The 26,652-nt window shown below is 36.4% G+C and overlaps 2 protein-coding genes and 1 pseudogene across 8 annotated transcripts in view; 1 reads left to right on the top strand and 2 right to left on the bottom strand.

Annotated features, from left to right (window-relative positions):
* The window catches only part of BRMS1L (BRMS1 like transcriptional repressor), a 76,936-nt gene extending 76,112 nt beyond the window's left edge, over window positions 1–824 (bottom strand). Inside the window, exon 1 of the mRNA XM_077126943.1 lies at window positions 574–824. The gene's annotated coding sequence lies outside the window, so the exon portion shown is untranslated. The remainder of the gene's footprint in view (window positions 1–573) is intronic.
* Window positions 708–26,652, top strand: part of RALGAPA1 (Ral GTPase activating protein catalytic subunit alpha 1) — a 311,810-nt gene continuing 285,865 nt past the window's right edge. For 4 of the 7 annotated variants that reach the window (XM_077126931.1, XM_077126935.1, XM_077126932.1 and 1 more), the window contains exon 1: window positions 708–1,322. In XM_077126931.1, coding sequence (XP_076983046.1) covers window positions 1,217–1,322 — 106 coding nt within the window. In that variant the 5' untranslated portion in view covers window positions 708–1,216. The remainder of the gene's footprint in view (window positions 1,323–26,652) is intronic. The other 3 variants (XM_077126933.1, XM_077126937.1, XM_077126938.1) reach the window with 3 other exon arrangements.
* LOC143655638 (putative monooxygenase p33MONOX pseudogene) lies at window positions 6,042–6,895 on the bottom strand (annotated as a pseudogene).

Raw genomic sequence — 26,652 nt, forward strand, 5'->3', positions numbered from 1 at the left:
TGCTGTTTAAAATGTATTGTTAAAAATAAAATTATTTGGATTTTTAAAAATATTGAGTGTGAGCATTTTTTTCACGTTTTAGTTTTTGGTATATACTGCTGTGATTTTCCCATGTTCTTTGTTAATATTTCTATCTAGACCTTAGCATTTTTCTCTTGGATTTATGTGAACTCTAAATAGCCACAAAATTAATTATTAAAGTTTCTCCTTAATTCGTGCAAGATAATTTTAGTCGAGGATGTATCATATAACCCTATAAATTTCAAAACTACAGCTTCATTATTCAAAAACTACAGTGTATTCAGTTCAAAACTACAGTGTATTGTTAATCATCACTTTGCAAAACTAAAAATCCGAATCTATTAAACAAAATTCGAGTTAGGGAATAAAGGGGTGTTAGAACCGAGACCTTTCACAATTGGTATCCAAAGTACATTCCATGTTCTGCTTTGATGTTTTGGAACTACCTTCTTAAATTACTATGACATACTAAACAGTAGAGATGAAGGATTCTATAAAAACACTACACGAAACTTCTCTGGGAGTTTGGCTAGGAGGAGTCACTTCGCTTACCATGGTGTACAGAGTTTCCAGAGTCCCTCCTTTCGATTGCTTACACATGAAACCAGAGGTGGGCAGTGCCACAGGTGATCTCACGCTCCATGACGTCAAGAGCCCGTGACGTCAGAAGGCGGTTGCCACGGGGACCGTTCGCCACCGACGGCAGAGTCGTGAAACCCTATCACCACATTCTAGGTTTCGGATTCGGCTTGTGCAGGGTCTAAGCTGCTGAAGACGCTTCAACCTTAAGGGGGCCTCAGGGAGAGGAGTTGTGGTGCTGTTGCCGAGAGCCCTACCTCCGCGGCTTTCGGTCTGGGCCCCCGGCCTCTGGCAGCGAGCGGCGGCCGCAGGAGGCGGGTGGTGGCGGCGACGGCAGGCGGCCCGCCCTGATATCCCTCTCTCCTTGGAGGGCCGGGATCGGGGATCCGCCATATTGGAGCCGGAGCCTAAGGTGTCTCCGAGGCGCGGCGCGAGGCGGGTGGCGGTGGCGGTCCTGGCCTCTGTTTGGGAGGAGTTGGCTCTGCCGGGGCCCTCAAGCCTGTGGACTGAATGAGCCGCTCACGTTAGTCGCCTCCCCGCCCACTCCCTCCACCTTCTGCGGCCGGGACTGCGCCGCGAGGGGACCGGAGCCAGCGGTGGCGGCGGCTTCGGCAAGATGTTCTCCAAGAAGCCGCACGGGGACGTGAAGAAGTCCACCCAGAAGGTGCTGGACACCAAGAAGGACGCGCTGACCCGCCTCAAGCACCTGCGCATCGTCATCGGTGAGGAGCGAGGCGTGGCAGCGCCCAGAGGCCTGGGTTGCTTGGCCTTCCCTCCCCTGGGACTCCCTGGGGACTCTCCCTCGGGACCTGGCACCGTGTGGGAGTAGAGGGCAGGGTGTCTTCTCTGCAGAGACCCGGAAAGCCTGATAATTTGGGGGATGGAAAACAAGACGATCGGGAAACACTGTTCGCCATTAACACAGAGTTATTTCATTTTGAGTTAATAGTCTGAAACTCGTTTTCAAAAAAAAATTATTCTAAAAACTTACATGTTTTTGAGACTTATTATTGTGGATAATGGTGTTTATAGGAAATGTTTGCCGGATGACTATCGCCATCTCCACCCAAGTGAAAAGAAATAATTAAAAATTCCTCTCTCAAATAATGTAAACCGTAATCTTTCATTTCAAGATTTCAAGTTTTTTGGCTGCTTAGGATCGCTGGGAGGTGGGTGGCCCCCAAAAAGCTTGTGAGAAAGAGCTCCGCCCTTCTTTTGATGCACCTTTTTCTTCATTACGGTCATTTAGAGGGATAACTATTGTTAATTATAGAAAACAAGGTAGTTTTAGCTTCCTTTACTTCTCAGTAATTGTATAGAATTCTGTACTTATTAAATTAAACATTTTTAACCCTTTGCTGCCCTCTACTTATGTTTTCCTAGCAGACCAGACAGTACTGAGTTTTGGTTATAACGTTAAACCAAGCTTTTCGTAGCCTAATAAAGTCTGAAATAATACTTATCTGGGCCAGTGCTTGTATTTTTTAGCTGAATAAATTTAGGGTGAAGAGGAAAGTATGGTTGCCTGTGTTGATTAATAGAGTTAATGGCAGAACTGGGTTTGAACACAGATTCCTAGTTCAGAGTTTATCTCAAGCTGTCATCCTAGTGAGTATTTGTTTTAGAAAGTGACTTCTATTAGTGATATGTCACTCCTTTATTTGAGGTGTTTCCCCACTATATTGTTTACTCATACTACTATGAAACAACCAATATCCAACATTTGTATACTGCTTTGCTGTTTACAAAGTGATTTTGCATATGTAATTAATCCTCACAATAATTCTAAAGGTAGATATTATCCTCCATTTATATAAATTAGAAAGCTGAAGTTTAGAGAAGAAGTCTTCCAGCTAGTAGGAGGCTAAGTCAGAACTGGAACCTAGGTTCCTGGTTCCAGTGTAATTTTTTGTTTGTTTTTTTACTCTTTTTACATTTATGATAGCTAATATTTATCATAAGTAAGTTGTGTTTATTCTTGTGGAATAGTAAGAAAGCAATTAAATCTAACTTGTCAATTTAACAAGAAGCTCAGTTTTCAAGAAAATATAAATATAATTCAGATTGTGATCTGATTTTTCATTTTACTTGAGAATTGAGATTGAGGAGAAGGCTTGGTGGAGAAAGTGGGACAGAAAGTTAGTTTATGAATGTAGATGATATATCACAGATTTAATGGCAGTTGGAAATGAAATATTTCATGGAACTTAATACCTACTTGGGGTAAACTGTAGATTGGGTAATGGCAGAGATTTAAATTTGCATTTTATTAGTATATTGCCTTAGGAAACCATAGTTCTTTAGTTATAGGATGGTTAAGGAATGGTTTATATATGTATTTCTTTAGCATAGAGATTTTTTCCTTCTAGAGATCTAAATTAAGAGATCACATGTCATATTCTGTAGGGTTTGTCTTCCTCTGTTTGAAAACAAAATGATAATTAAAAACAAAAACCTTTCTGTCATTTGTAATTTTTGGCCTTTTTTTTTAAATGGAGCATATACTGGGGTGTATATATATATATATATATATATTATTAAACATCTTTAAGAACCTTCAAATGGAGAATATTGTACTTTCAGACATAGCCTTGTGAGTGGAGGAGGTCCACTGGAGAAATAACTATATTCACTAATTTTAGCACAGTGGTTTTCAACCAGGGACAGTTTTATTGCCTCACGTGGGACATTTGGCAATGTTTGGAGACATTTTTGGTTGTCATAGCTGGGAAGAGGTGCTACTGGCACTTATGGCTAAAGGTCAAGAATATGGTGCTAAACATTTTAGGATGCACAAGGTAGTGGTCCGTTGCAGCAATTTCCTAGCCTGAGATGTCAGTAGTGATGGGGGTGAGAAACCTTGTAAGAACATAGACTAAAAGATGGACCTCTAAATGTTGTACTTCCTTCTAACATATTAAATTGAATAAGTGTTTATAGTTACTTTGTTTGAAATATGTTTAATATAGTTCCTAAGAAAATAAATGGGAAAGGATAGTGACAAAAGCTGAAAGGTATCATAGAGATCTGCCAATTAGGTCTCTCATTTTCCAGATGGAAGAATCACTTTAAATCCTTCTTCAGAGTAGGTTCAAAGTAGGTGCAGGTTATGCATAAGGAACACAATGAGGAAAATTGTTTGCATAGTAATTAGGCATTGCCAGCTACGTAGGATTTTGATTTTTGTTCTGATCTGAATATTTTTAACCCTTAAATTGAACTGCTACTCACTATAGGGTCATTAAAGGAGAATTCAGTGCATCCAATTTTATGAGAACATAATCAGAATTTAAATATCCAGTGTAAATCTTTTTCCTGGCATGTATTCCCACTGTAGGATATTCTAGTTGAATTTATAGAACTTACCTCCAAGGGATTTATATTGATTGTTGTTGGATTATTTGTTCTAACAGCTTTGCTGGGATATAATTGACATACAATAAATTACACATATTCAAAGCATATAATTGAATAAGTCTCATGTTGATGAGAAAACATCTGTTTCTGTTTTTCTTTCTGCTCTATATTTATGCAGCCAAATCCATGAATCACTACAGATCTTTCACATTACTTACTTAAAAACCCACTGGGCAGGGGCCAGCAATCAGATGGAGTACAACATCCATTGGAGAACTAATTGGAAACTGTAAACGAAGACTTGAGTTGAAGATTTTAGAATATTGGTTCTCACTGGTAGTAAACAAGTTGGGAAACTAATATTTGTAAAGCATTTTCTATGTGCTAGGTACTCTTCACAATAATCCAGTGAAGAAGATGATAATATAATTTTATGGACAGAGAAACTGGGTCTCAACTGCAAATAAATTTTTCAAGAACACTGATCTATATATGAATAGAGATAGGCTGCAAACTCAGGTCTTAGGTCTGTTTAAACAGAGCTTTTATTCTGTACTGTATTATGGTAGTGACTCAGCAGAGAAGCTGTACAACGTGCCCAAAAGTAAATCACATTCACTTTTCCAAACTATTGCTGTTGGGTTGTTCCTGAGGTATTGTGAATTGTTGAACTTGCATGTCAAGTCAGATCTGTAGTGGTGACTCTGTCCCTCTCTTTTTATTGGCAGAAAGACTTTGCTGTTAGGATGGCTTGTCTGGAGAACAGATAGACCAGGATAGAGACAATTTCCATATCTCTCTAAGTCTGGACAGGTATTTTTTAGCAGAATCATTGCTCAGGTTGTCATACCATATCTAGTATTTTGGTATTTGTTGATCACTCTTTGGCTATTAATTTTGTAGATTATTATTTTTCTCTTCTCTGATTGTGATAGTTATTTTGAATTTCAACATGCTTTTTAAGTACAATATAAACATATTCACAATCCTTGATAGATTTAGATGTTGATAATGAGTTTTTTTTAAAGCAATGGGACTGAAATCAGTTTCGTACAAAGTAACATAGCCCTGTTTTTTAAATATATTTATAGAAAGAATTTATTACCTTAAATCAATTAGTAAAAAGTGTCTGATTATCTCTTTCCCATTCGTATATTCATGTTTTCACAAAGAAAATTAGATTAAGTATCTAAGGTCAGAATAATAAAAACCTGGTGTTCAGTAGGTACATATGGCAACATGTAAAGATAGAAACAGATACTGTATGTTCATTGAATAAGTAACTTAAAAATGGAACACTTTGACTGGAAAATACAGGAATTATTGTGAACTGAAAGCTGCCTGTAAAAGTAAGATAAGTTGAGGTTTGCTTATAATTTTAAGAGATCAATATGTAATCTTAGGAAGTAACTCTATATACATGACATTAATCCTATTTATACTGAAGTTATTTGATTTGAAGCTTACTGATATGAAAAATTAATTTGACCTAATTGAACTACTTTGTATTTGATAAAGTACTAGCTGCAGAATGCAGTGGTTAATTATCCAGTTTGAACAATAGGAAGAGGTGTCCCTGCTGGATCTGGCTTTGAACAGTACCAAGATCTCAAACAGATCATAGGTCCCCCTTACCACCAAGGCCAGCATAGCACCAGGAGGGCCAGGGTTATTTAAATTAGTGAATGCCACTATTCCATGTTTTGTCAGTGCTCATGTTGCTAGTGGTAAAGGAATCAAGAAGCCTGGATTTTGGAACATCATGGACCTTATTTACCTAGTAAGCAGTAATTAAAGTTTTTGTTCAGGGTAAATGATACAAAAATAGTTAAGGGAGGGCTCCAATACATCATTGCTGAAATTACTTCGTCTAACTTCAAACTAAAGTGGTACAAAATGGCTTCTTCCACACAGTACAGACAAGTCTCACACTAATGTTTTTCAAAAGCCAATTATGTCTCCAGTTCTAGCCTCAGTTTAAAAAGTATTTTTAAAATATGCCTTACCTATGTCAGAGCCAAGGTAGAAAGGGGGAGCGGGGAGCAAGATACCCTCTATACAGAGTCCCTAGAATAGAAAGCACACTAGAACCCAGTTGGTGTGAGCACATTCAAGTCATAGAGTTTGAGATTATGAATCTGTGCCTATGGTTTCTTCCATTCCACCACTGGCATATCCATTTTGGGTGGCTTGAAGACTGCAGGTCCTCAGCCATGCAGGAGGTCTGGACTTGGATCAGTTCCATTGGAGAGGGCTTCTTAGCTCCTCTATAGGTCTGGGTGGCAAAGCTTCCTGAATCAGACTTCTAGAGGGACCTTGGTCCAAAAGCCTCTATTTTTCTTCCAGAATCCATGATGTAGAGTGTGAGCCAGGTAAAGCTGTGGAAGAACCAGAAATGAATCAGCCTCTGAGTTTCTGCTTAGGGGAAGAGTTTTTACTGCTTGAAGTAGACTGGGCTGATGCAGCCTGCTTTTCTTTTATTATCTTCCACTCTCTAGCTTTAGTTTGTGGAGTGCTGCCATTTGAAGGTATTTGGTGTCCTCAGTGTCGCTAGCATCTCTCAACCCTGTCTGTTGCTTAAAATGCTGAATGCTTTCCTGGGTCTGTTTTGTGATGAGAGAACTCATGATGACGTGGGTAGTTTCAGCCTTCATCACTGGGACCTTGTCCACACTGCCAGTTGCCAGTGTTGGTGTCACAGCAGGGGAGGATGTACATGCCTGTCCTTCCTCCACTTTGGTGAGGTCCTGATACTTACACTCTGGAATCACTGGCTTCCAGGAGATGCTGCCCATGTCTGATGGAGGAGAAGTCATGAGTGTGGGGTCCTCAAGGACATCATAATAGCTGAATGCCCAGTGGTACATCTGATAGGCAGGGGCATCTTGCCTAGAGGCCTACTAGGCTCAAGAGGTACTTCTGGTTGTCTTGAAACCATTGAAAGACCGGGATCAGATACTTTTTCTAGATAGAATTCTAGAGCTGAGTCCCTGCCACCACAGTGAATGATGTGATGATTATGCTGACAGACAGATGTTAATGAAGAACATTGTCTAGCTGCTGCACATTAGCAAACTTCCCAGGAGGAGTCCATCCAGAGGGTTTGTTCCTCCACTACCATGGGGTGTCCTGCAGCCTGAGCACCAGCATTAAAGAGGCTCCAAGGACCCGCAACTCTTTAGAAGCTGTGGCGCAGTCTGGACCCAAGCCATGTTGTGGATAGTCTTCTTCCTGCAATAAGAACCGGTCTTGGGTACCAGCCAGGAGCACGGGATATGACACTTCTTTTTCAGCTTATCTTTCTATCCATATCTTACCATATGTGTTTAAAAGAAACCAGATGACACAACATTTTGCTTGGGAATCAATTTAGGCAGATCCATTAGTTGTCATGTACATTTCCTCTTTTTCACATTACCACAGTTGAGAGATTTGGTAAAACTTCCTACTAAATGAAAAGGATCTCTTTTCTTCTAGCTTCCAATAACATTTTTTTTCTTTAAACTTTTTATTTTAAATAATTTAAACTTACAGGAAGGTTTCAAAAATATACAAACCCCATACAGAGAGCTCCAGCCTCACTCACCTTTCCCCCAGATACCCAGATCCACCGATTTTAACATTTTGCCACATTTGCTGTGTCACTCTATTTGTCTGTTTTCTGAACATTTAAGAGTAAGTTGTATATATTATGTTCCCTGAACCCATAATATTTCCACATATATTTCCTAGGAACACAGATTCACATATATAACTACTTTTAGTTATCAAGTTCGAGAACTTTAACGTTTATACAAAGCTTTCAGTCTGTATTCCAGTTTTCTTCATATGTCCCAATAATGTCCTTTTTGAGCCTTCATTATTGGATCCTATTAAGGATCATATATTGCATTACATTGTAATTGTCTCTTTGATTGCTCTTTCTTATTTTAATTATGGAAACATAAACTTTACCATCTCAGCCACTGGCAAGCATACCATTCAGTGGGAATTATCACATTCACAATGTTGTGCTATCTCCACTAGCATTCATTATCAGAACTTTCATATCTCTCCACACAGAAATGTTATACCATTATGCATTAATTCCCCATTCCTTCTGACCTCCTACCCCGGTGATGAATTCCCTCAGCTTTTTTTTTTCTTTAACCTGGGAATGTCTTAACCTCTCCTTCATTTTTTTTTTTTTAACTGTTTTATTGTCTAGACTAACATACAAAACAAAGAAATAAACAAGCAGTAGTTTTCAAAGCACTCTTCAACAAATAGTTACAGGACAGATCCCGGAGTTTGTTATGGGCTACCATACGATCCTCTCAGGTTTTTTCTTCTAGCTCCTTGAGAATACATGTGTGTATATATTTTTTCCTCTCTCATTTTTGTAAGTCTGCTTTGCTGGATATGGAATTCTTGTGTTGGCAATTTTTTTCTTTTCAGGAACTTTTAATATTCAGAACTTTAAATATGTTCATGGTTTCCAATGAGAAATGAGCACTTAATCTTATCGAGGCTCCCTTGTATGTGACACATTGCTTCTCTCTTACGGCTTTAAAATTCCCGTATATACCAATTCATTGAATGGTTTAGATAAAGATCAAGAAGAAAGAGTGCTTATCTGGAATAGAAACATGAGATTACTTTGTACCTTATAAGAATAAATTCTAAATGGATCAAATTCTTCAGTTTTTATAAAAAATAAAGCCATAAAATACTGGAAGGTGTAGTAAGCAAGTAAGTTTTTAAATTTTGGGGTATAAATACCACTTTTAAAACTTATGTCAGGGTGTATGGGTAGTTCAGTGTTTAGAATTTCCGCCTTTCATGTGGGAAACCTGGGTTTTATTCCCAGACCATGCACCCAAAGAAAAAAAATCAAAGCCATTTGGGTGGGCCGCGGTGGCTCAGCAGACTGAGTTCTTGCCTGCCATTCCCTATTCCCAGTGACTGCCCATGTTAAAAAAAAAAAAAGAAAGAAAACTTGTATCAAAGTTAGAAGTTGTCAAGGAAATTATTGGTAAGTTTGTCTATATGAAACATTTTAAATTCAAACATTAAAAACCATCATTAACAGAGTTAAAAGACAAATAGCAAACTAAAACATTTACAACATGTTTAAAAGCATTACTTTCCTTGATTTTTGGTTGTTATACATTTATAAAATTTGGAAAAGATTTAACAACATGGTGTCAATATGTGGAAACAGACACTCTCATGTTGCTGGTGAAATGTAAATTGAAGGTCAGTCTGACTGTTATATATCAAAATTTAAAGTACATGTATACAAATTTTTGGAACCAGCATTTTCAGTTTTTAGTGTTTATTCTAAAAAAGTTAATGGATAAGTGTGCATAATCATTGCAGTATTGTTTAAAATAGTGAAAAATTTGAACCAATCATTATTTGGGAGTTAATTTCAAAATTCTAGTATGTCCCTACAGTTGAATATTATGATTATCAGGAATTTTTAGCATGTTAATAGCTACTAAATCAATAAGTTGACATTTCACATCAGTGCAAATTACTTTTCACATTCTGTACCATCTTTCTGTTATCTTTGAGAAGTTTTGGGAGGTAAGCATTTTAATAGAAGCTGCTATTATTGGTAATAATAGCCAATAGTTTTGGCCACTTATATGTGGCAGACTCTGGACTAAAGATTTTTACCTGTGTTACCTGCCCTCATCCCTGTAACAACTCCATGTGGTAGATAATCCCCAAGGAAACTTGAGTATTAAACAGCTAGTAAGTAAGGAGGGCATAATGGATACAGAGTCAGTACTTCTGGATTCTAATCTCAGTTATATGATTTACATAGTAATTCTAATCTTCAGCTTGCCTGTCTATAAAATTAAGATAATATTTCAGATACTGTTGGATAATTTCATGAAAAAATGCATTTGAAGCAGTTTATAGATAAATTTTAAAAATTATTTCCATTTTAATTAGAACCTTAAAGATGATGAAATTGAATCAGAAATGTTATGACTTACTAAAAGTCACTTAATAAAATTTGTTCCTAAAAAATAGAGTAGAAGGCCATAAATAATCTTTATCATGGTATAGATTCTTTACTTTAGTCCCAGTCTCTAGCGTATTAAAAATGGGTACGGAAGAGAAAAAAAATTATTGCAGAGGTACATGTTGGGAAAACAAAGGAGAATTGAATAAATGAAAGGGAATAAAATTATTTGTTAGCTATTCATTTCAAATAAATACAAGGAAATCCTTAGGTGTGTCACGTAGTGATTATACTCTTTCCCTCCCCACCCAACACTAAAATAGACAAGCTACAGTAACAGGTGTGTTTGTGTTACCAGAAGTTTATCATTGTTTGAAGTCTTTTGAAGTCTGTAGCTTCAAGATTCCCAGTCGTATTCTCTTTCCATCAGTTGTCTTTAGGACCTCCTAGAGACAAGAAATGTTGTTACTGTGATCTTCTGCTTGTAAAATTTTCATTTCTCATAAAAATGCCTTAAGAAAAATAATTATCCCCTCTCTTTTCATTTGCTTCTTTGAAAAATCTGAAAATTATTTGAGCAACCATTTTAATAACTAATCTGTATGTAGGGCTTTTCTAGATTTTGGGCAGCTGCAGAGGAGTAAAAGGAATTGGTGATATTGTAAAAGAGAATCATATGTCAAGTGTGAAAAATATAATGACTACAAAGGAGAGAAGGGTCATTCTGAGCAACAGACTTGGAGAAGGCTTCATGGGGATACAAGGACATTTGAGCTATGTCTTGAAAGATGATTAGGATTTCAATAGGTAAAAGTGAAAAAAGAAAGTTTGGGTGAAGGTAAAAGTAAGAGCACAGATACAGAAGCAGGAAAGTAAGAAGACAGTGGTCCTCCAAGCTTAAAAAATAAAATATAAAGATAGCAGTCCTCTCCCTAGAAACTCTGATTTAATGACAGGTTGAATAGAAAGGAACAAATGTTGTGAGAGATACTGTGGGGAGATACTTTATGGGATTTATAGTTAAATTTTAATGAGGATTTAGGAAATAGAAGTGGGAATCATGCCACTTCTTTAACTACATCATTCTGCTTTTTGAAATCCTGGTTTTATTGATGACTTCATAGCAGAACCTGATTTCTCACCTCCACTATTATTAAATTCTGTATCATTCCTTCCTATAGGCAATACCACCATTACTCAAAATAAAGTCCATAGACTGGTGCTAGTTCGTAGACCATTTATGATAGGTCTATGGCAAGTATTTTCTAAAGAAATTTAGAGTGTTAGGAAACTTATCCAAATTTGACATTGTTGAGACATTAATTAAAGTCTGTGATCAGTGGATTTATCTTGTTGAATTAAGGTATAATAAACAGTTTAGGTGTTTTTCATTATATCTTTCTAGTAATACATCTATTGTAGAGTATTGGTCCATGATGAGCTGTAATTTAAAAACCAGTCAACCAACCAAACTAACAAAAAGCGCTGGTCCTTCACAGATAGTTTGAGAAGTACTGGTTTATACAGTGTGCTCAGAATTAATTCCTCCCCATTCTAACCTATACTGCTTTTAGTCTCCATTGGTTTAAATGAAAGTTTTACTTCTTCCTTTCTAATTCTATGACTTTTATTCCTTTTTCTTGTCTATTCTGGCAAGAATTTCCAGTACAGTGTTTAAAAACAAATTGTGACAGTGAGCTTCTTGTATTGTTACTGATCTTAGAGAGAAAGCTTTCAGTCATTCACCATTGAGTAGGATGTTAGCTGTTGTCTTTTCATATATGCTCTTTATCATGTTGAGGAAGTTTCTTTCTATTTCTAGTGTTATCTAAGTGTTTTTATCAAGGAGGTTGCTGTATTTTGTCTAATCACTTTTCTGCACCAATAGAGAAAATCATGTGGTTTGGATTTTTCCCTTCATTCTGTTAATGTAGTGTATTACATTAATTAATTTTCTTATGTTGAGCCAACCTTGCATATCAGGGATAAATCCCACTTGGTCATGGTGTGGCCCAATGACTGGGCCATCTCCTAAAACCCTGTAACAGACCTGTTTTAGCCAAGGATAAAGGTCAAGAAAGTAAAAAATCTCCCCGGAGGGGGAAGAATGTAAAAACACCATTGATTGTATTTAGCCTTAAACACTAACATTAATATCAGGGCTTAAGCTCCTTTAACGATTATACTAGAGACTGATGTCCTCAAAACATCTTTGTTTTGAAATCATATATTGCCTTGTGCATTTCTGTTCCCTTTGTGGAGTGCTAAATGTCCAGCTGGCCATCACTGGCAAACTTCTCCTGTTCCTAAGTCTCAATAAACACATGTTTGCTTCTGTGCCTTCTGTGGTCTAGCAGCTGCCCCTTCCTGGGCTCTGTACGAGCTTAGTCTGAGCTGGAACAATAATTCTTTTAATATGCTTTGGATTTGGTTTGCTAGTATTTTGTTGAGGAATTATGTCCTCAGGGTTCATCCATGTTGTCACATGCTTCAGTACCTCCTTCCTTCTTACTGCTGCATAATAGTTCATCGTATGTATATACCACATTTTGTTTATCCACTCTGTTGATGTATTCTTGCATCTATATTCATAAAAGATATTGCAGTATAGTTTTCTTGTTGTATCTCTATCTGACTGTGGTATGAGAATGATGTAGGCCTTATAGAATGAATTAGGGAGTGTTCCATCCTCATCAATTTTTTTGGAAGAGTTTGAGCAGAATTGGAGTTGAGTCTTCATGGAATGTTTGGTAAAATTCCCCTATGAAGCCATCCGGTCTTGGGCTTTTCTTTGTTGTGAGGTTTTTAGTAATTGATTCAATCTCTTTAATAGCAATTGGTTTGTTGAGATCTTCTAGTCCCTCTTGAGTCAATGTAGGTAGTTTTTGTGTTTCTAGGAATTTGTCCATTTCAACTAGATTATCTAAATTATTGGCATACAGTTGTTCATAGTATCCTTTCATAATTGTTTTTTTATTTCAGCAGGGTTGGTAGTAATGTCTCCCCTCCCCTTTTTTTTCAATTTTATTGAGATATATTCACACACCACACAAACTATCCAAAGTATACAATCAGTGGCTCACAGTATCATCATATAGTTGTTCATACAGCCCCATGATCAATTTTAGAATATTTTCATTTATCTAGAAAAGAAATAAGAATAAAAAAATAAAACCAAATCCTCCCGTACCTCTTAATCCCCCCTATTGTTGACCCATATATTGGTGTAATAAATTTGTTACTATTAATGAGGGAATATTAAAATAGTACTGTTAACTATAGTTCATGGTTTGCAATATGTATGTTTTTTTTCCATATACCCCTCCGTTTCTATATATTTTTAAAACTTTTGTAGTAGTTCATGTGAGAACTTATATACATACATAACTTTGAACAATCACTTTCAGTCTTACTCACCTACAATATGTCACTATTACTTAGAATCCCAATGATGAGCTACCATCACCTCTACCCATTCCCAAACATTTAAGTTCAACCTTATTAACAATTTTGTACATATTAGGTAACTGCTCCTATTTCTCTAGCTTCTATTGATCTCTAGGTACCCTATATTCTACATTTTAAGACTCTGAGTTTCCATGTTCTAGTTAGTTCATATTAGTGAAATCATACACTATCTGTCCCTTTGTGTATTTACTCAGTATTGTGTCCTCAAGGTTCATCCATGTTGTCACATGCTTCAGTACCTCCATCCTTCTTACTGCTGCATAATATTCCATGTTGTATACATACATATAAACAACACTTTGTTTATCCACTCATCTGTTGATGAACTCGGGAATCGTTTCCATCTTTTGGCAATTGTGAATACTGCTGCTATGAACATTGACTTGCAAATGTCTATTTGTGTCCCTGCTTTCAGATCTTCTGTACATATATACCAAGTAGTGGAATTGCTGGGTCATAGGGAAACTCAGTATTTAGTTTTCTGAGGAACTGCCAAATTGTCTTCCACAGTGGCTGTCCATTTTCCATTCCCACCAGCAATGAATAAGTGTTTCTATTTCTCCACATCCTCTCCAACATTTGTAGTTTCCTGTTTGTTTAATAGCAGCTATTCTAATGAGTATGAGATGATATCTCAGTGTTGGTTTTTTTTTTTGTATGCTGTATGGGAGTTGCATTTCATTTTTTTCCCATGTGAGTATCCTGTTATTGCAGCACCATTTACTGAATTTTGTTTGTTTGTTTTTTGAGAAGTGCATGGATGAGAAATTGAACTCAGGTCTCCTGCATGTCATGCATGAATTCTACCACTGAGCTACCCTCTCACCCCCTCAGTGTGGTTTTGATTTGTATTTCCCTAATAGCTAATGAAGTTGGATATCTTTTTATGTGCTTTTAGTTATTTGTATTTCCTCTTTGGAAAAATGTGTATTCATATCTTTTGTCCAACTTATAACTCGGTTGTTTTTCCTTTTATTGTTGAGTTATATATACTAGGTATCAAACCCTTGTCAGATATGTGGTTACCAAATATTCTTTCCCATTGAATTGGTTGCCTCTTCACCTTTTTGACGAAGTCCTTTGAAGCATGAAAGTGTTCAATCTTGAGGACTTCCCATTGATCTATTTTTTTTTTTTTATTTTGTTGCTTATACTTTGGTTATATGGTCTAGAAAGCTACCTCCTATGACTGGGTATTGAAAATGTTTCTTTATATTCTAGGAGTTTTATAGTACTCACTCTCATTTAGGTATTTTATTCACTTTGAATTAATTTTTATATAAGATGTGAAGTAGGGGGTCCTCTTTCATTCTTTTGGATGTTGATATCCAGTTTTCCTAGCCCCATTTATTGAAGAGACTATTCTGTCTAGTTCAGTGGATATGGAGGCCTTGTCAAAAATCAATTGACCATAAATCTGAGAGTCTATTTCTAAACTTTCAATCTGATTCCACTGATCAGTATGTCTATGTTTGTGTCAATACCATGCTATTTTGACCACTGTGGTTTTATAATAAGCTTTAAAGTCAGAAAGCGTTAAGTCCTCCCACTTTGTTCTTCTTTTGTAGGTTGCTTTTGACTACGTGAGACCCTTTTCCTTCCAAATGAATTTAATAACTGACTTTTCCAAGTCAGCAAAGTAGGTTGTCGTAATTTTGTCTGGTAGCACATTGAATCCGTAGATCAGTTTGGATAGAATTAACATCTTACCAACATTTAGCCTTCCTATCTCTGAACACAGAATGTCTTACCACGTATTTAGGTCTTTGATTTCTGTTTTTTTTTTTTTTTTTGGCAATGTTTTGTAGTTTTCTGGGTACAGGCCCATTACATCCCTGGTTAAGTTTATTCCTAGGTACTTGACTATTTTAGTTGCGTCTGGTGAATGGCATTTTTTTCTCAATTGCTTTCTTGATTAGGTTATTATTAGTGTATAGAAATACTGCTGAATTTTGCGCACTTCTCATAAATCCTGCCAGTTTGCTGAATTTGTTTATCAATTCGGGTAGGTTTGTTGTAGATTTCTTGGCAGTTTCCCAGTAAAGGATCATGTCATCTACAAATAATGAGTTTTACTTCTTCCTTTCTTATTTGGATGCTGTTTATTTCCTTTTCTTGTCTAAGTGCTCTAGCTAGTACTTCTAGCACAGTCTTGAACAACAGTGGTGACATAGGGTATCTTTGTCTTGTTCCTGATCTCAAGAGGAAGGCTTTTGGTTTCTTACCATTGAGTACAAAGGTGCCTGTGGGTTTTTTCATATATGCCTATACTACGTTGAGGAAGTTTCCTTTGATTTCTATCTTTTGAAGATTTTTTCAAGAAAGGATATTGAATTTTTTTGAATGCCTTTTCTGTGTCAATCAAGATGAGCATGTGATTTTTCCCTTTCAATTTTTAATGTGTCGTATTACATTGATTGATTTTCTTGTATTGAATCACTCTTGTATGCTTGGAATAAACCACCTGGTTATGGTATATAATTGTTTTAATGCACCATTGGATACAATTTGCAAGCATTTTGTTGAGAGTTTTTGCATCTATATTCGTTAGAGTGATTGGTCTATAGTTTTCCTTTCTTGTAGTACCTTTATCAGATTTTGGTATAGAGTGATATTTGCTTTATAGAATGAGTTATATACTGTTCCCTTTTAGTTTTTCTTATAGAGTTTGAGCAGGAATGGTGTTAGTTTGTCTTGGAATGTTTGGTAAAATTTCCTGTGAAGCCATGTGATCTTGGGCTTTTCTTTATAGGGAGTTTTTTGAGGATTGACTCTCTTTACTTGTGATTGGTTTGTTGAGGTCTTTTATTTCTTCTCAAGTCAGTATGTTTGTGTTTCTAGGAAATTGTCCACTTTATTTAAGTTTGGTTTGTTGGCATACAGTTGTTCTTGGTATTCTTATTATTATTAATATTTTTTATTTCTTTGTGGTCCATGCTAATGACCCCCCTCTCATTTCTGATTTTCTTTATTTGCATCTTTTCTCTTTTTGGCTGTCAGTCTAGCTAAGGGTTTCTCAATCTTATTGTCTCAAATAACCAACTTTTGGTTTTATTGATTCTCTCTGTTGTTTTCTTGTTCTCCAATTCATTTATTTCTACTTTATCTTTGTTAATGCTTTTCTTTTACTTTAGGGTTAGTTTGCTGTTCTTTCTCTGACTTCTTCAGATATTCAGTTACGGCTTTGGTTTTACCTTTTTTTTTCTTTCCTTTTTTTAATGTAGGCATTCAGAGGTATAAATTTCTCTCTCAGTATTGTCTTCATTGCATCCCATGTGCATTAATATTTTGTTTTCTTGATTTTATTCATCTCCAGATATTTATTGACTTCCCTTGCAATTTCTTCTTTGACCCACTGATTGTTTAAGCTCTATATATTTGTGGAAGTTTTGGTTCTTCATTAATTTCCATTTTCATTCCATTATGATCAGAGAAAGTGCTTTGAATAATTCAGCCCATTTAAAATTATTAAGACCTATTTTGTCCTGCAGCATATGAACTATTTTGGAGACTGTTCAGTGAGCGCTTGAGAAGAGTGTTATATCCTAGTGTTTTTGGGTGCAACAATGTATATACTATTGTATATCAATAGTATATACATTGTATATCAGACCTATGTATAGCAGACCTATCTATTAGGTCTGATTTATTTATCATATTGTTTAGGTTCTCTGTTTCTTTATTAATCCTCTGTCTGGTTGTCTTTTCTATAGAAGAGAGTGGTGTGTTGAAGACTCCCAGTATTATTTTAGAAATATCTATTGCTTCCTTTAGTTTGCTAGTGTTTACCTCATGTACTTTGGAGCTCCTTGATTGGATGCGAAGACATTTATGAATGTTATTTCTTCTTGGTTAATTGCCCCTTTTATTAACATATAGTGTCCTTCCTTGTCTCTTATCTTTAATGTCTGTTTTGTCTCGTGTTAGTTAGCTACCCCAACTTTCTTTTGGTTACTACTTGCATAAAATATCTTTTTTCCATCCTTATAATTTTCAAACTATTTGTATCGTGTCTAAGATGAGTCTTGTAACAGCATATAATGACTTATAGTGTTTTTTTTTGCTTATAGTTTTTAATCCATTCTGCCAGTCTGTATCTTTTAGTTGGGGAGTTTAATCCATTAACATTCACAGTTATTACTGTAAAGGCAGGTCATGATTTAACCATCTTATCCTTTGGTTTTTATTATCACATCTATTTTTTCTTCTCTCTTTTTACCCTTTAAATAACCTACACTTCTCTGCCCTCCTCCAGACCTCCCTCTCCTGTCTTTTTTTTTAAGCCGACAGAACTTTGCTGTATAAAGAATTCTTGGCTGGCCATTTTTCTCTTCTAGAAGCTTAAATGTATCATACCATAGCCTTTTCATCTCCATGGTGCCTGAGGAGTAGTCAACATTGTGTCTTATGTGGCTTCCCTTGTATGTGGTGACTCGCTTTTCTCTTGCTGCTTTCAGAACTCTCCTTCTCTTCAGCACTTGACAGTCTGATCATTATGTATCTTGGAGTGAGTCTGTTTAGGTATGTTCTATTTGAAGTTTGTTGGATTCTTTGATTTGCATATTTATGTCTTTTATAAGGATTGGTAAGTTTTCTCCAATTAACTCCTCAAATAATCTTCTAGCCCTTCTCATTATGGGACACCAATGATTCTCATATTTGTGCTCTTTGTGTTTTCAGTTCTTTTCCAATTCAGATTTTTTCCATCTTTTGTTTTTTTGTGTATTCCAATTTAGTTGATCTGTTCTCTAGTTCACTTATTCTTCTTCTGCCTCTTCAGATCTGATGTTGTGGGTCTCCAGTATTTTTTCAGTTTGATCTACAGTATTTTTCATTTCTGTAAGTGCTGCTGTTTTTCCATTCTTTCAAATTCTTCCTTATGCTCTTCTAGTGTCTTCCTGATATTGTTTTTTCTCATTAGCCAACAAGTTGAAGTTATTTAGGAAATTTGTATGTACATCTTTGATTAGTACCAAATTCTGTCTCTTCTGGATTTTTAATTTGGTTATTTAGCTTGACCATATCGTCATGCTTCTTCATGTGCTTTGTGATTATTTGTTAGTTTCTTGGCATTTGGTTATCTTGGTAAAGTTATTTTGAAAGTTGGTTTCCCTTGCTCATCTAAGATTTTGTGTTTGTTTGGGTTTGTGTTGAAATATCTCCTTTGGGACTTTTTTTGGGGGGAGTCAGTTATTCCCAGTCAAACCAACGCTACAGCCTCACACAGGAGGTGCATCCCTTTTTGGAATTCTATTAGATCCTGGGCAGAAAAGCAGTTTGTCAAACTGCACCTTCCCTGTCTTCTAGCAGATGGTACTTCTGGGTCACCTCTTCCTCATAGCCCTGCCTCTTTCTGACTGTAGCAGCCCATTGGGCCAGGACCCAACCAGGCAACAGTCCATTCAAAGCCACATTTCTCCATGTGCTCTGGAATCTGCCACCTTCGGGAGCATGGGGTGGGCACTGTGCAACCTTGGCTGAGACCTTGACTGTGGGCACAGTGTGGTCTGGTGATTGTCAGGTTCCCATGTGGAAAGACCTTGCGATGGGAGATTGGTAGGTCAACTTCCCCAGCCTGCACCTGGCCCAGGAATGCTCTGCTTTTTGTTGGCTAGCCAGACCTGGGTTTCTTTTAAGGTGGTACTTTGACATTGAGTGGTCTGTATTCTCAGCCAAAGCAGGGCTGGGTTCCCCTGCACAGGATGTAGACCAGCTCCAGTGGGCATGGGATAGGGTCTGAGAAGCTCTGAAAAGCCCTGCAATTCCCTTGCCTTTCCAGCCTTTCCAACAGATGGTGCTGTTTAGTGACTTAATGATCCTCAAAAGTTGTTTGCCTTCTGGAGCCCAGGCTGTGTCTGACTCAGTGGGGTTGAAACTGTGTGGTTCTTGCGCACTCACTTTGCCAGCCAAAATCTGACTCAGTGTAGAGCTGTGTCCCCCACTTTAGTTTTGGCAGAGTACTCCCCTAGCTCCTCCAGTCTGCAGCATCCCCAGGCAAGGATCAGGTAGCCTGCTGCTGTTTCTCTCAAGGGTTGAGGATGGGCACCAGGACCCAAGGCTGGAAACAGTCTCTGTCTGCGTTTTCCCAGACTCATTGTTCCTCTCTGACCTGGGCCTTGAAAGTCTTCCCCCAGTCCCTGGGTCCCCAAACAGTTGATTTGGGTATTTTCTGCCTGGCTTCTTCTGCTTTTAGGGAAGATTTTGTGGTTACCTACCTACTCCTTCATTTTGGAAATTCCTCTTTCCTGCTCTTTTGTATTCTGCCCTCCCCCACAACTTAAGTCCTGCCATGGGAGTCTGAGGGCTTGATTCTCTGTGTCTTGATACAGGTGGGGACCTGTCTCACTGCTGTGAGAGCTTTAATAGTCTGTGTCCCAGGTGGGAAGTGGGAAGGATCCTGGCTGCTGCTTCTGTGCACTTCCCATGCTGTATGGGACTGAGAGAGGGGGTAGGGAAAGCACCAGCCAGTCTGGGGTAATAGCCCCCTTTTCATTTCTGATTTTAGTTAATGGTATCCTCTCTCTTTTTCTTTGTCAGTCTAGCTAAAAATATTTTATCAAGTTTGTTGATCTTTTCAAAGAACCAGCTTTTGTTTTTCTTTTGGTTTTTTGTTTGTTTGTTTTCTCCTTCATTTATCTCTGTTCTCATTTCCTTCCTTCTGCTCGCTTTAGGTTTACTTTGGTGTTATTTTTCTAGTTCTAACAGTTTTGAGGTTAGGGCTCTGATTTGAAGTCTTCTTTTTAATGTTTTCATATGGAGCTATATATTCCCCTCTCAGCACTGTGTTCACTGCATCCCGTAAGTTTTGGTATGTTGTATTTTCATTTTCATTTGCCTCAATATATTTCCTAACTTCACTTCTGATTTCTTCTTTCACCCAATTGGTTGTTTAAGAGTATATTGTTTAGTTTCCACGTATTTTTGAATTTTCTATTTCTCTTATTGATTTCTAGCTTCATTCCATTGTGGTTGGAGAATATGCAGTGTATGATTTCAGTGTTTTCGAGTTTATTGAAACTTGTTTTGTGACCTAACATCTAGTCTATCCTGGAGAACAATCCATGTGCACTCAAGAAAAAGGTGTATTCTGTTTTTGTTGGATGAAGTGTTCTATATATGTCTGTTTGGTCTAGTTGGTGTAGTGCATCATTCAAGTCTGGTACTTCCTTCTTGATCTTGTTACTAGATGTCCTATCCATTATTGATATTAAAATCTTTTATTAATGTAGAATCATCAGTTTCTTCCTTCAAATTTGTCAGTATTTGCTTCATATATTTTGGGGCTCTGCTGTTAGGTGCACTTATATTTATAATTGTTACCTATTCCTGTTGAATTGTCCCCTTAGCTGTATATAATGACTGTCTTATTCTCTCATAACTGTTTTTGACTTGAAGCCTATATTATGTGATATTTGTATAGCTACCCCAACTCTTTTTTGATTACTGCTTGCATGGAGTATTTTTTCCCATTCTTTCATCCTCAGTCTACTTGTATCTTTGAATGTAAGGTGAGCTCTTGAAGACAGCAAATAGTTGCATGTATGCTTTTTTATCCATTGTGCCAGTCTCAGCTTTTTGACTGGAGAATTTAATCCATTTATATTTAAAGCTGTTACTTATATGACTTTCTTCTTTTTGGTTATAATTACCAAATGGTTACCTTTACCTCAGTTCTTTATTTCTTTATGCCACTTTGAGCCATTGGCTGGTATCCTTTCTTTCAGTTTGAAGATTTCCCTTTAGCATTGCTGGTAGGGCAGGTCTAATGACAGTGAACTTCTTTAGTTTTAATCTAGGAATGTCTTAATCTCTCCCTATTTTTGAAATAAAAGTCTCGCTGGATAAAATTCTTGGTTGGCCGTTTTTTTCTTACAGCATTTTAAGTTTTTCAACCCACTGCCTTCTTGCCTCCATAATTTCTGATAAGAAATTGGCACTCAATCTAATTGTCACTTGTACATAACATGTTGCTTTTCTCTTGCAGATTTTACAACTCTCTCCTTGTCCTTTGCATTCGATAGTGTAATGAATACATGATGGAGTGGATTCTTCTTTTTATCCTTTTTGATGTTCTCTGGGCTTCATGTATGCGCTTGTTGTTATCTTTTCCTAAGTTTGGGAAGTTTTCTCTCGTTATTTCTTTGAATATTCCTTCTGCCCTGTACTTTTTTTTTCTCCTTCAAGAAATCCCATAATGTGTATATTGGTGTGCTTGGTGGTGTCCCAGAGGTGTCCTAGGCTGTTTTCACTTTTAATAATTCTTTTTTCTTTCTGTTCCTCAGACTGCCTCGTTTCAAGTGTCTTACCTTCAGGTTCATTGATTCTTTCTTCTGCCAGCTCCAGTATGCTGTTGAACCTTCCTGGGCATTTTTCGTTTCAGTTATTGTGGTCTTCAATCCCATTCGTTTTGTTTGGTTCATTTTTAAATTTTCTATATCTTTACTAAGACTCTCATATTTCTCATTCATTGTTTTCCTGATATCTTTTTTTTTCTCTGTATTTTCATTTAATATCTTGAGCATTTTTAAGATTGTTTTTTAAAGGCTTTGTTCAGTATGTCTGTATTTTCATCTTCATTGAATTTTTCCCTCTTCCTCTGGATGGGTCATCATTTCCTGTTTCTTTGTTTGTCTTATACATTTTTATTGCACACTGTATATTTTAATATTTTAAAATGTTAACTCTGGGATTTATTCCCAGAGATGTCTATGTCTTGATTTTGTAACCAGCTGGTGATAAGACAATTTTTCTTGAGCTTCATTTTTCCTATGAGGAAGGTCTGTCCAAGGTGAATGCTGTGTGCAGGGTTTTCTCTTTCTTCATGACTGTCTTGTCCTGGGCTTTTGCCTGTTAGTTGTTTTGGGGTTCTCCTGTTTTCAGGATTTTGGTTATCCTCTTTGTTTCCTAGGAGACAGATCTTCCTCTCCTGGTATTTGATGCTGGCTTTTGCCCCAGAGTGTCTGCCTCTATAATTTCTTATGATCCTTAGTTGTTTCTTGTTGCTTTTTCCTGAGGGGCAGATTCTGGGAGGAAGGGCATCTGGAAAAGGCTTTCCCAAGTCAGTCTTTCCAGCCAAAATAAGGCCTGGGACCCATGAAGGGGATGCATATCGACTTCATAGTGCCTTGGGGGAAGGATTAGGAAGGTGCCAAGAGCTTCTCCAATGGTTCCTTGAAGCGGAACTTTACTAGCCTCCCCTGCAATGCAGCCCTTCAACTAAATGCCCCACATATCCCTTAGGAAGCTCGGTGTCCACTATTGCTTTTGTCCTGGGCAGATTGAAATGATGGTAGCTCCTGCCTTTGTCCTGAGTGAGTTGAAACAATGTCTCTTGCTTTCTCTGGGCTTTCTGATGTCATCTGTATTTTAGTCACTCTGTAACATATCTGTTTTCCTCTGGTTACTTTTAAGACTGTGTCATTATTTTGAGCAGTTAAATTATCATGTATTTTGGGAAAGTTTTTTCATGTTTATTGTTCTTAGAGTTCATTAAGCTTGCATCTGTGGTTTTCTTCAATCTTGGAAAAATTTTGATCATTATTTCTCCATTTGGATTTATTTCTCATCTAACAGAAATATATCTGTTTAGTTCTTGGAATTGTGCTTTGTGTTCTTTGAGTGGTAAACCGTTAAATGTTTTATAAAATTCCTTTCATGCTTTGAATTGAACAGTAGTTTAGCTGGATATAAAATTCTAAATTGACTGTTGTTTTTCCTTAGTTCTTTGAATGTAAAACTATATTGTATTCTTACCCATATTGTGCCGATGAGAAGTCTGCTGTGAATTTTGATATTCCTTTGTAGGTAATTCTTCTTTTATCTTTTCACTGGTTTCATTATTATTTTATTTATTTGTTTATTTTAAATTTCCAAGCACATTTTAATAAGTAGTTATAGAACAGATTTTAAAGTTTGGTATATGTTACAGTTCCATGATTTCTCATTTTTCCTTCTAGCTGCTCCGAGACACTGGAGACCAAAAGAAATATCAATATAATTATTCAGAAGTCATACTCATTTGTTAAATCCTATCTTCTCTGTTATACTCCTCTTTTTTCCTTTTTTGTGAAAAATAACATATATGCAAAAAAACAATCAATTCAAAAGTATATCACTACAATTAATTGTAGAACAGATTTCAGAGTTTGCTATGGGTTACAGTTCCACAATTTTATTTTCATTGATTTTAATAGCTGCACTTTGTGTTTAGTGTTTAATGTGCCTATGTGTGGATTATTTCTATTCATCCTGCTTGGGGCACAGTATACTTTTTCAGATTGAGGATTTATATAATGCATCAGTTTTTTGTATTTCTTAGAATATTACTTACATTTACTCTACTCTTTGTTCCTAGAGCTTCTTATGCATGCTTTTAAGCTTTTCTTTGTAGTTTCTATCTCATTTCTCTGTTGTATTCTAAGTATTTCTTCAGTTCTTTCTCCCACCTTCCTACTTCTCAGGCCCCTCCCTTTGTCCTTCCTTTCCTCTCCCTATTCTTGATTTTTCCTCCCTTCCCCATGTGTCCCCTCTTTTTTGAGCTTGATTGTTTTAAGAAGTTATTTATAATTTATCCAGTGTATTTATGTTTCCTTCTCCCCTCTGTCCTTTTTTCTCCTTTTTTTACTTTCCTCTTTCCCCTTCCTTTGTGTCTGACTCTATATTACTTTTTCTCCTGTCCCATTCCTCCCCCTCCCCTTCCTCCCCTCTCCCCCTCCCCTCCTACTTCCTCCCCATTTCCCCTTCCTCCACAAACCCCTTCTTCATATTCCTTCTTCCTGTTTGTCCCTTCCTTTTTTGCTATCTTCCCTTTTCCCTGTCCTCCCATTCCCCCACTCCTCTCTTTCCTTTCCTGGTTTCCTCTCTTTTCTTCACATCTTCTCCTTCCCACTTTTCTTTTGTTGAGCTTGTTGTTAAATAATTTGTATTACTTATTTTTAACATTCTTTATTATGAAATATAGCATGTATACAAAAAAGTGATACATATCAAAGTATATTTTAACAAGTAGTTTTAGAACAAATTTCAAAAAATGGTATGTTACAGTTCTACCATGTCAGGTGTTTCCTTTTAGCTGCTTTAAGACACCAGAGACTAAAAAGAAAATATAATGATTCAGTAGTCATACTCATTTGTTAAATCCTATCTATCTTCTCTGTTACAACTCTTCCTCCACCTTTGATCGTTCTCCCAATCTTTAGGGATGTTTGGGCAATGAAAATTCTAACTTCTTTATGTTGAAAAAGGGTATCGATATTGTGGCTAGAGAATGCAATTGGTTGATGCTCTTAGAGAGACTGGTAACTCTGGGTTTAGGGCTTATCTAGCCTAGGAACCATCTGGAGGTTTTAGGTTTCTGAAAAATAAACTTAGTAAGACTCACATAGAGCCCTGGATATTCTTTAGGGTTTACAGGAATATTTTTGCTTGGGGCTTGGCACACCATGGCAACAGGCAATATCTAGCTGAAGCCTGCTTAAAAGCAACCCCCAGAATAGCTTCTTGACTCTATTTGAAATCTCTTAGCTGCTGATACCTTACTTTCTTATGGTAGTATTTATTTTTTGCCAGCATTTCTGTGTGCTTGCAGTGAGAGTTTAGTTTGTTTTAGGACAGTCCACCAAGTTGTGGGCTCCATCCTCATTAATATTATTTTAGACAATAATTTGCACAATTTGGTACTTTATTATTTGAAGCAGATTACTTGTGGCCTGTGTCAAAGATCAGTGTACTATGATGTTATCATTTCAAAAGCAGTTGTAAATTGTAGTTTTTCATTTTAATGAATGAGGAAAAAAGAGTGATAATACTGCAAAATTTGTTGAATTTTTGGTCTTCTAGCTTTGGCTGTTTGAGAACCTTTTTTTTTTTTAATGGTCAGGCACCGGGAAGCAAACTCAGTCGCTGGCATGACAGGCAAGAACTCTGCCTACTGAGCCACAGTGACCAGCCCTGTATGAGGACTTTTATAGGGAAGTGTTCTGTATCTAAATTTTAAACTCTGGAAAACTGGCCCAGGCCTCGTTTAATCCTGAAATACTTTATTATATATTTAGTATAGTTCTTTATTAAATGTCTTATAATATGTTATAGGAGATAAAGATATTATAATCAGGGTCTACAGCTTATTCATAAAAACAGACTAAAGAGACATCTAAAAAATTTTATGTGTGGCAACTAAATGAAGTCTAGAAGTATTTTTCTACTTAAAGTTAGTATTCCCAAAGTTCTACAAAGCATTTCTATGCCTCAGTCAGTTCTTTAAATTCAGAAATGTCGATCTGATTTATCTAATTGAAATCTGACTTGTTTTTTTTAAGGAAATACTAGTTCACAAATATTTCAAAACAGAAGTGTTCCTGAAAATAAGGGAAAAATTTGAACCCTTAAAAATATTTTTGAGAGCTAACCTACAACTAGTTCAGCAGTTCACCAAGCACTTCCCCTAGTATTAGAATGAAAATTTGATGGATTAAAAAAGAAGTTAAGACATGCTTTTTGCCCCCAAACATGTTCTGGTGTCTTTGGGAAAATAATAGTAGCTTATTGACATAATTAGTACTTATACTGACTATAGATAATGGAGACATTCTCGGAAAGAGTGAACAGAATGGGGTAGGGGAGTGCCCTTTTTATAGAGATAGGACTTGCCATTGCAGAATAAAATTGGGTGAAATATTTCCAAAATCTCTTTTCTTTCTGGATTTCCTTCCTTTTCCATTTTATTTTCTTCTGTTTTACTGTTTTGTAGAGAGAATTGTTTTTAAATAAATGAAAACCCTCATTTTATTTTATCCATTTTTTTCTTTCATTTCTCCCACTATTATTTTTTGTAAATTTATGATCAAACTATTTTGAGTTTTCATTTGCTAATTCATTACAGAATAGAGAGAGTAAAAAACAAATTAGCCTAATTTTGATCCAGCATCTTTTATTAGCAAGTATGCAGTTACCAGGTTTTGTTAATATGCTGAATTAGAAGGAATTAAAAGAGAAAAATTTAGCTCCTAAATTCAGTCACAAAATCTTGAATCGATTTATATTTACACTTGTTTTGTTTAGATTTTTTGTTTTGCTTTGTTATTGTTATCATTTTCTTCTCCCCTCTGTGATATTAGTTGTGTTTAAAACATTAATTCCAGGAAATAAAGAGGTAATTATAGTCCCTTATTTCATCTTAATGTCATCATTCTTCATTACTTTAAAGTACTATGTGGAAAAAATACAGCACTTTTCCTGTTTATTTCAGTTGTATGTGTTTATTTATTTAT

This window comes from Tamandua tetradactyla, chromosome 14, assembly GCF_023851605.1.
Source record: "Tamandua tetradactyla isolate mTamTet1 chromosome 14, mTamTet1.pri, whole genome shotgun sequence".
Taxonomy (NCBI): domain Eukaryota; kingdom Metazoa; phylum Chordata; class Mammalia; order Pilosa; family Myrmecophagidae; genus Tamandua; species Tamandua tetradactyla.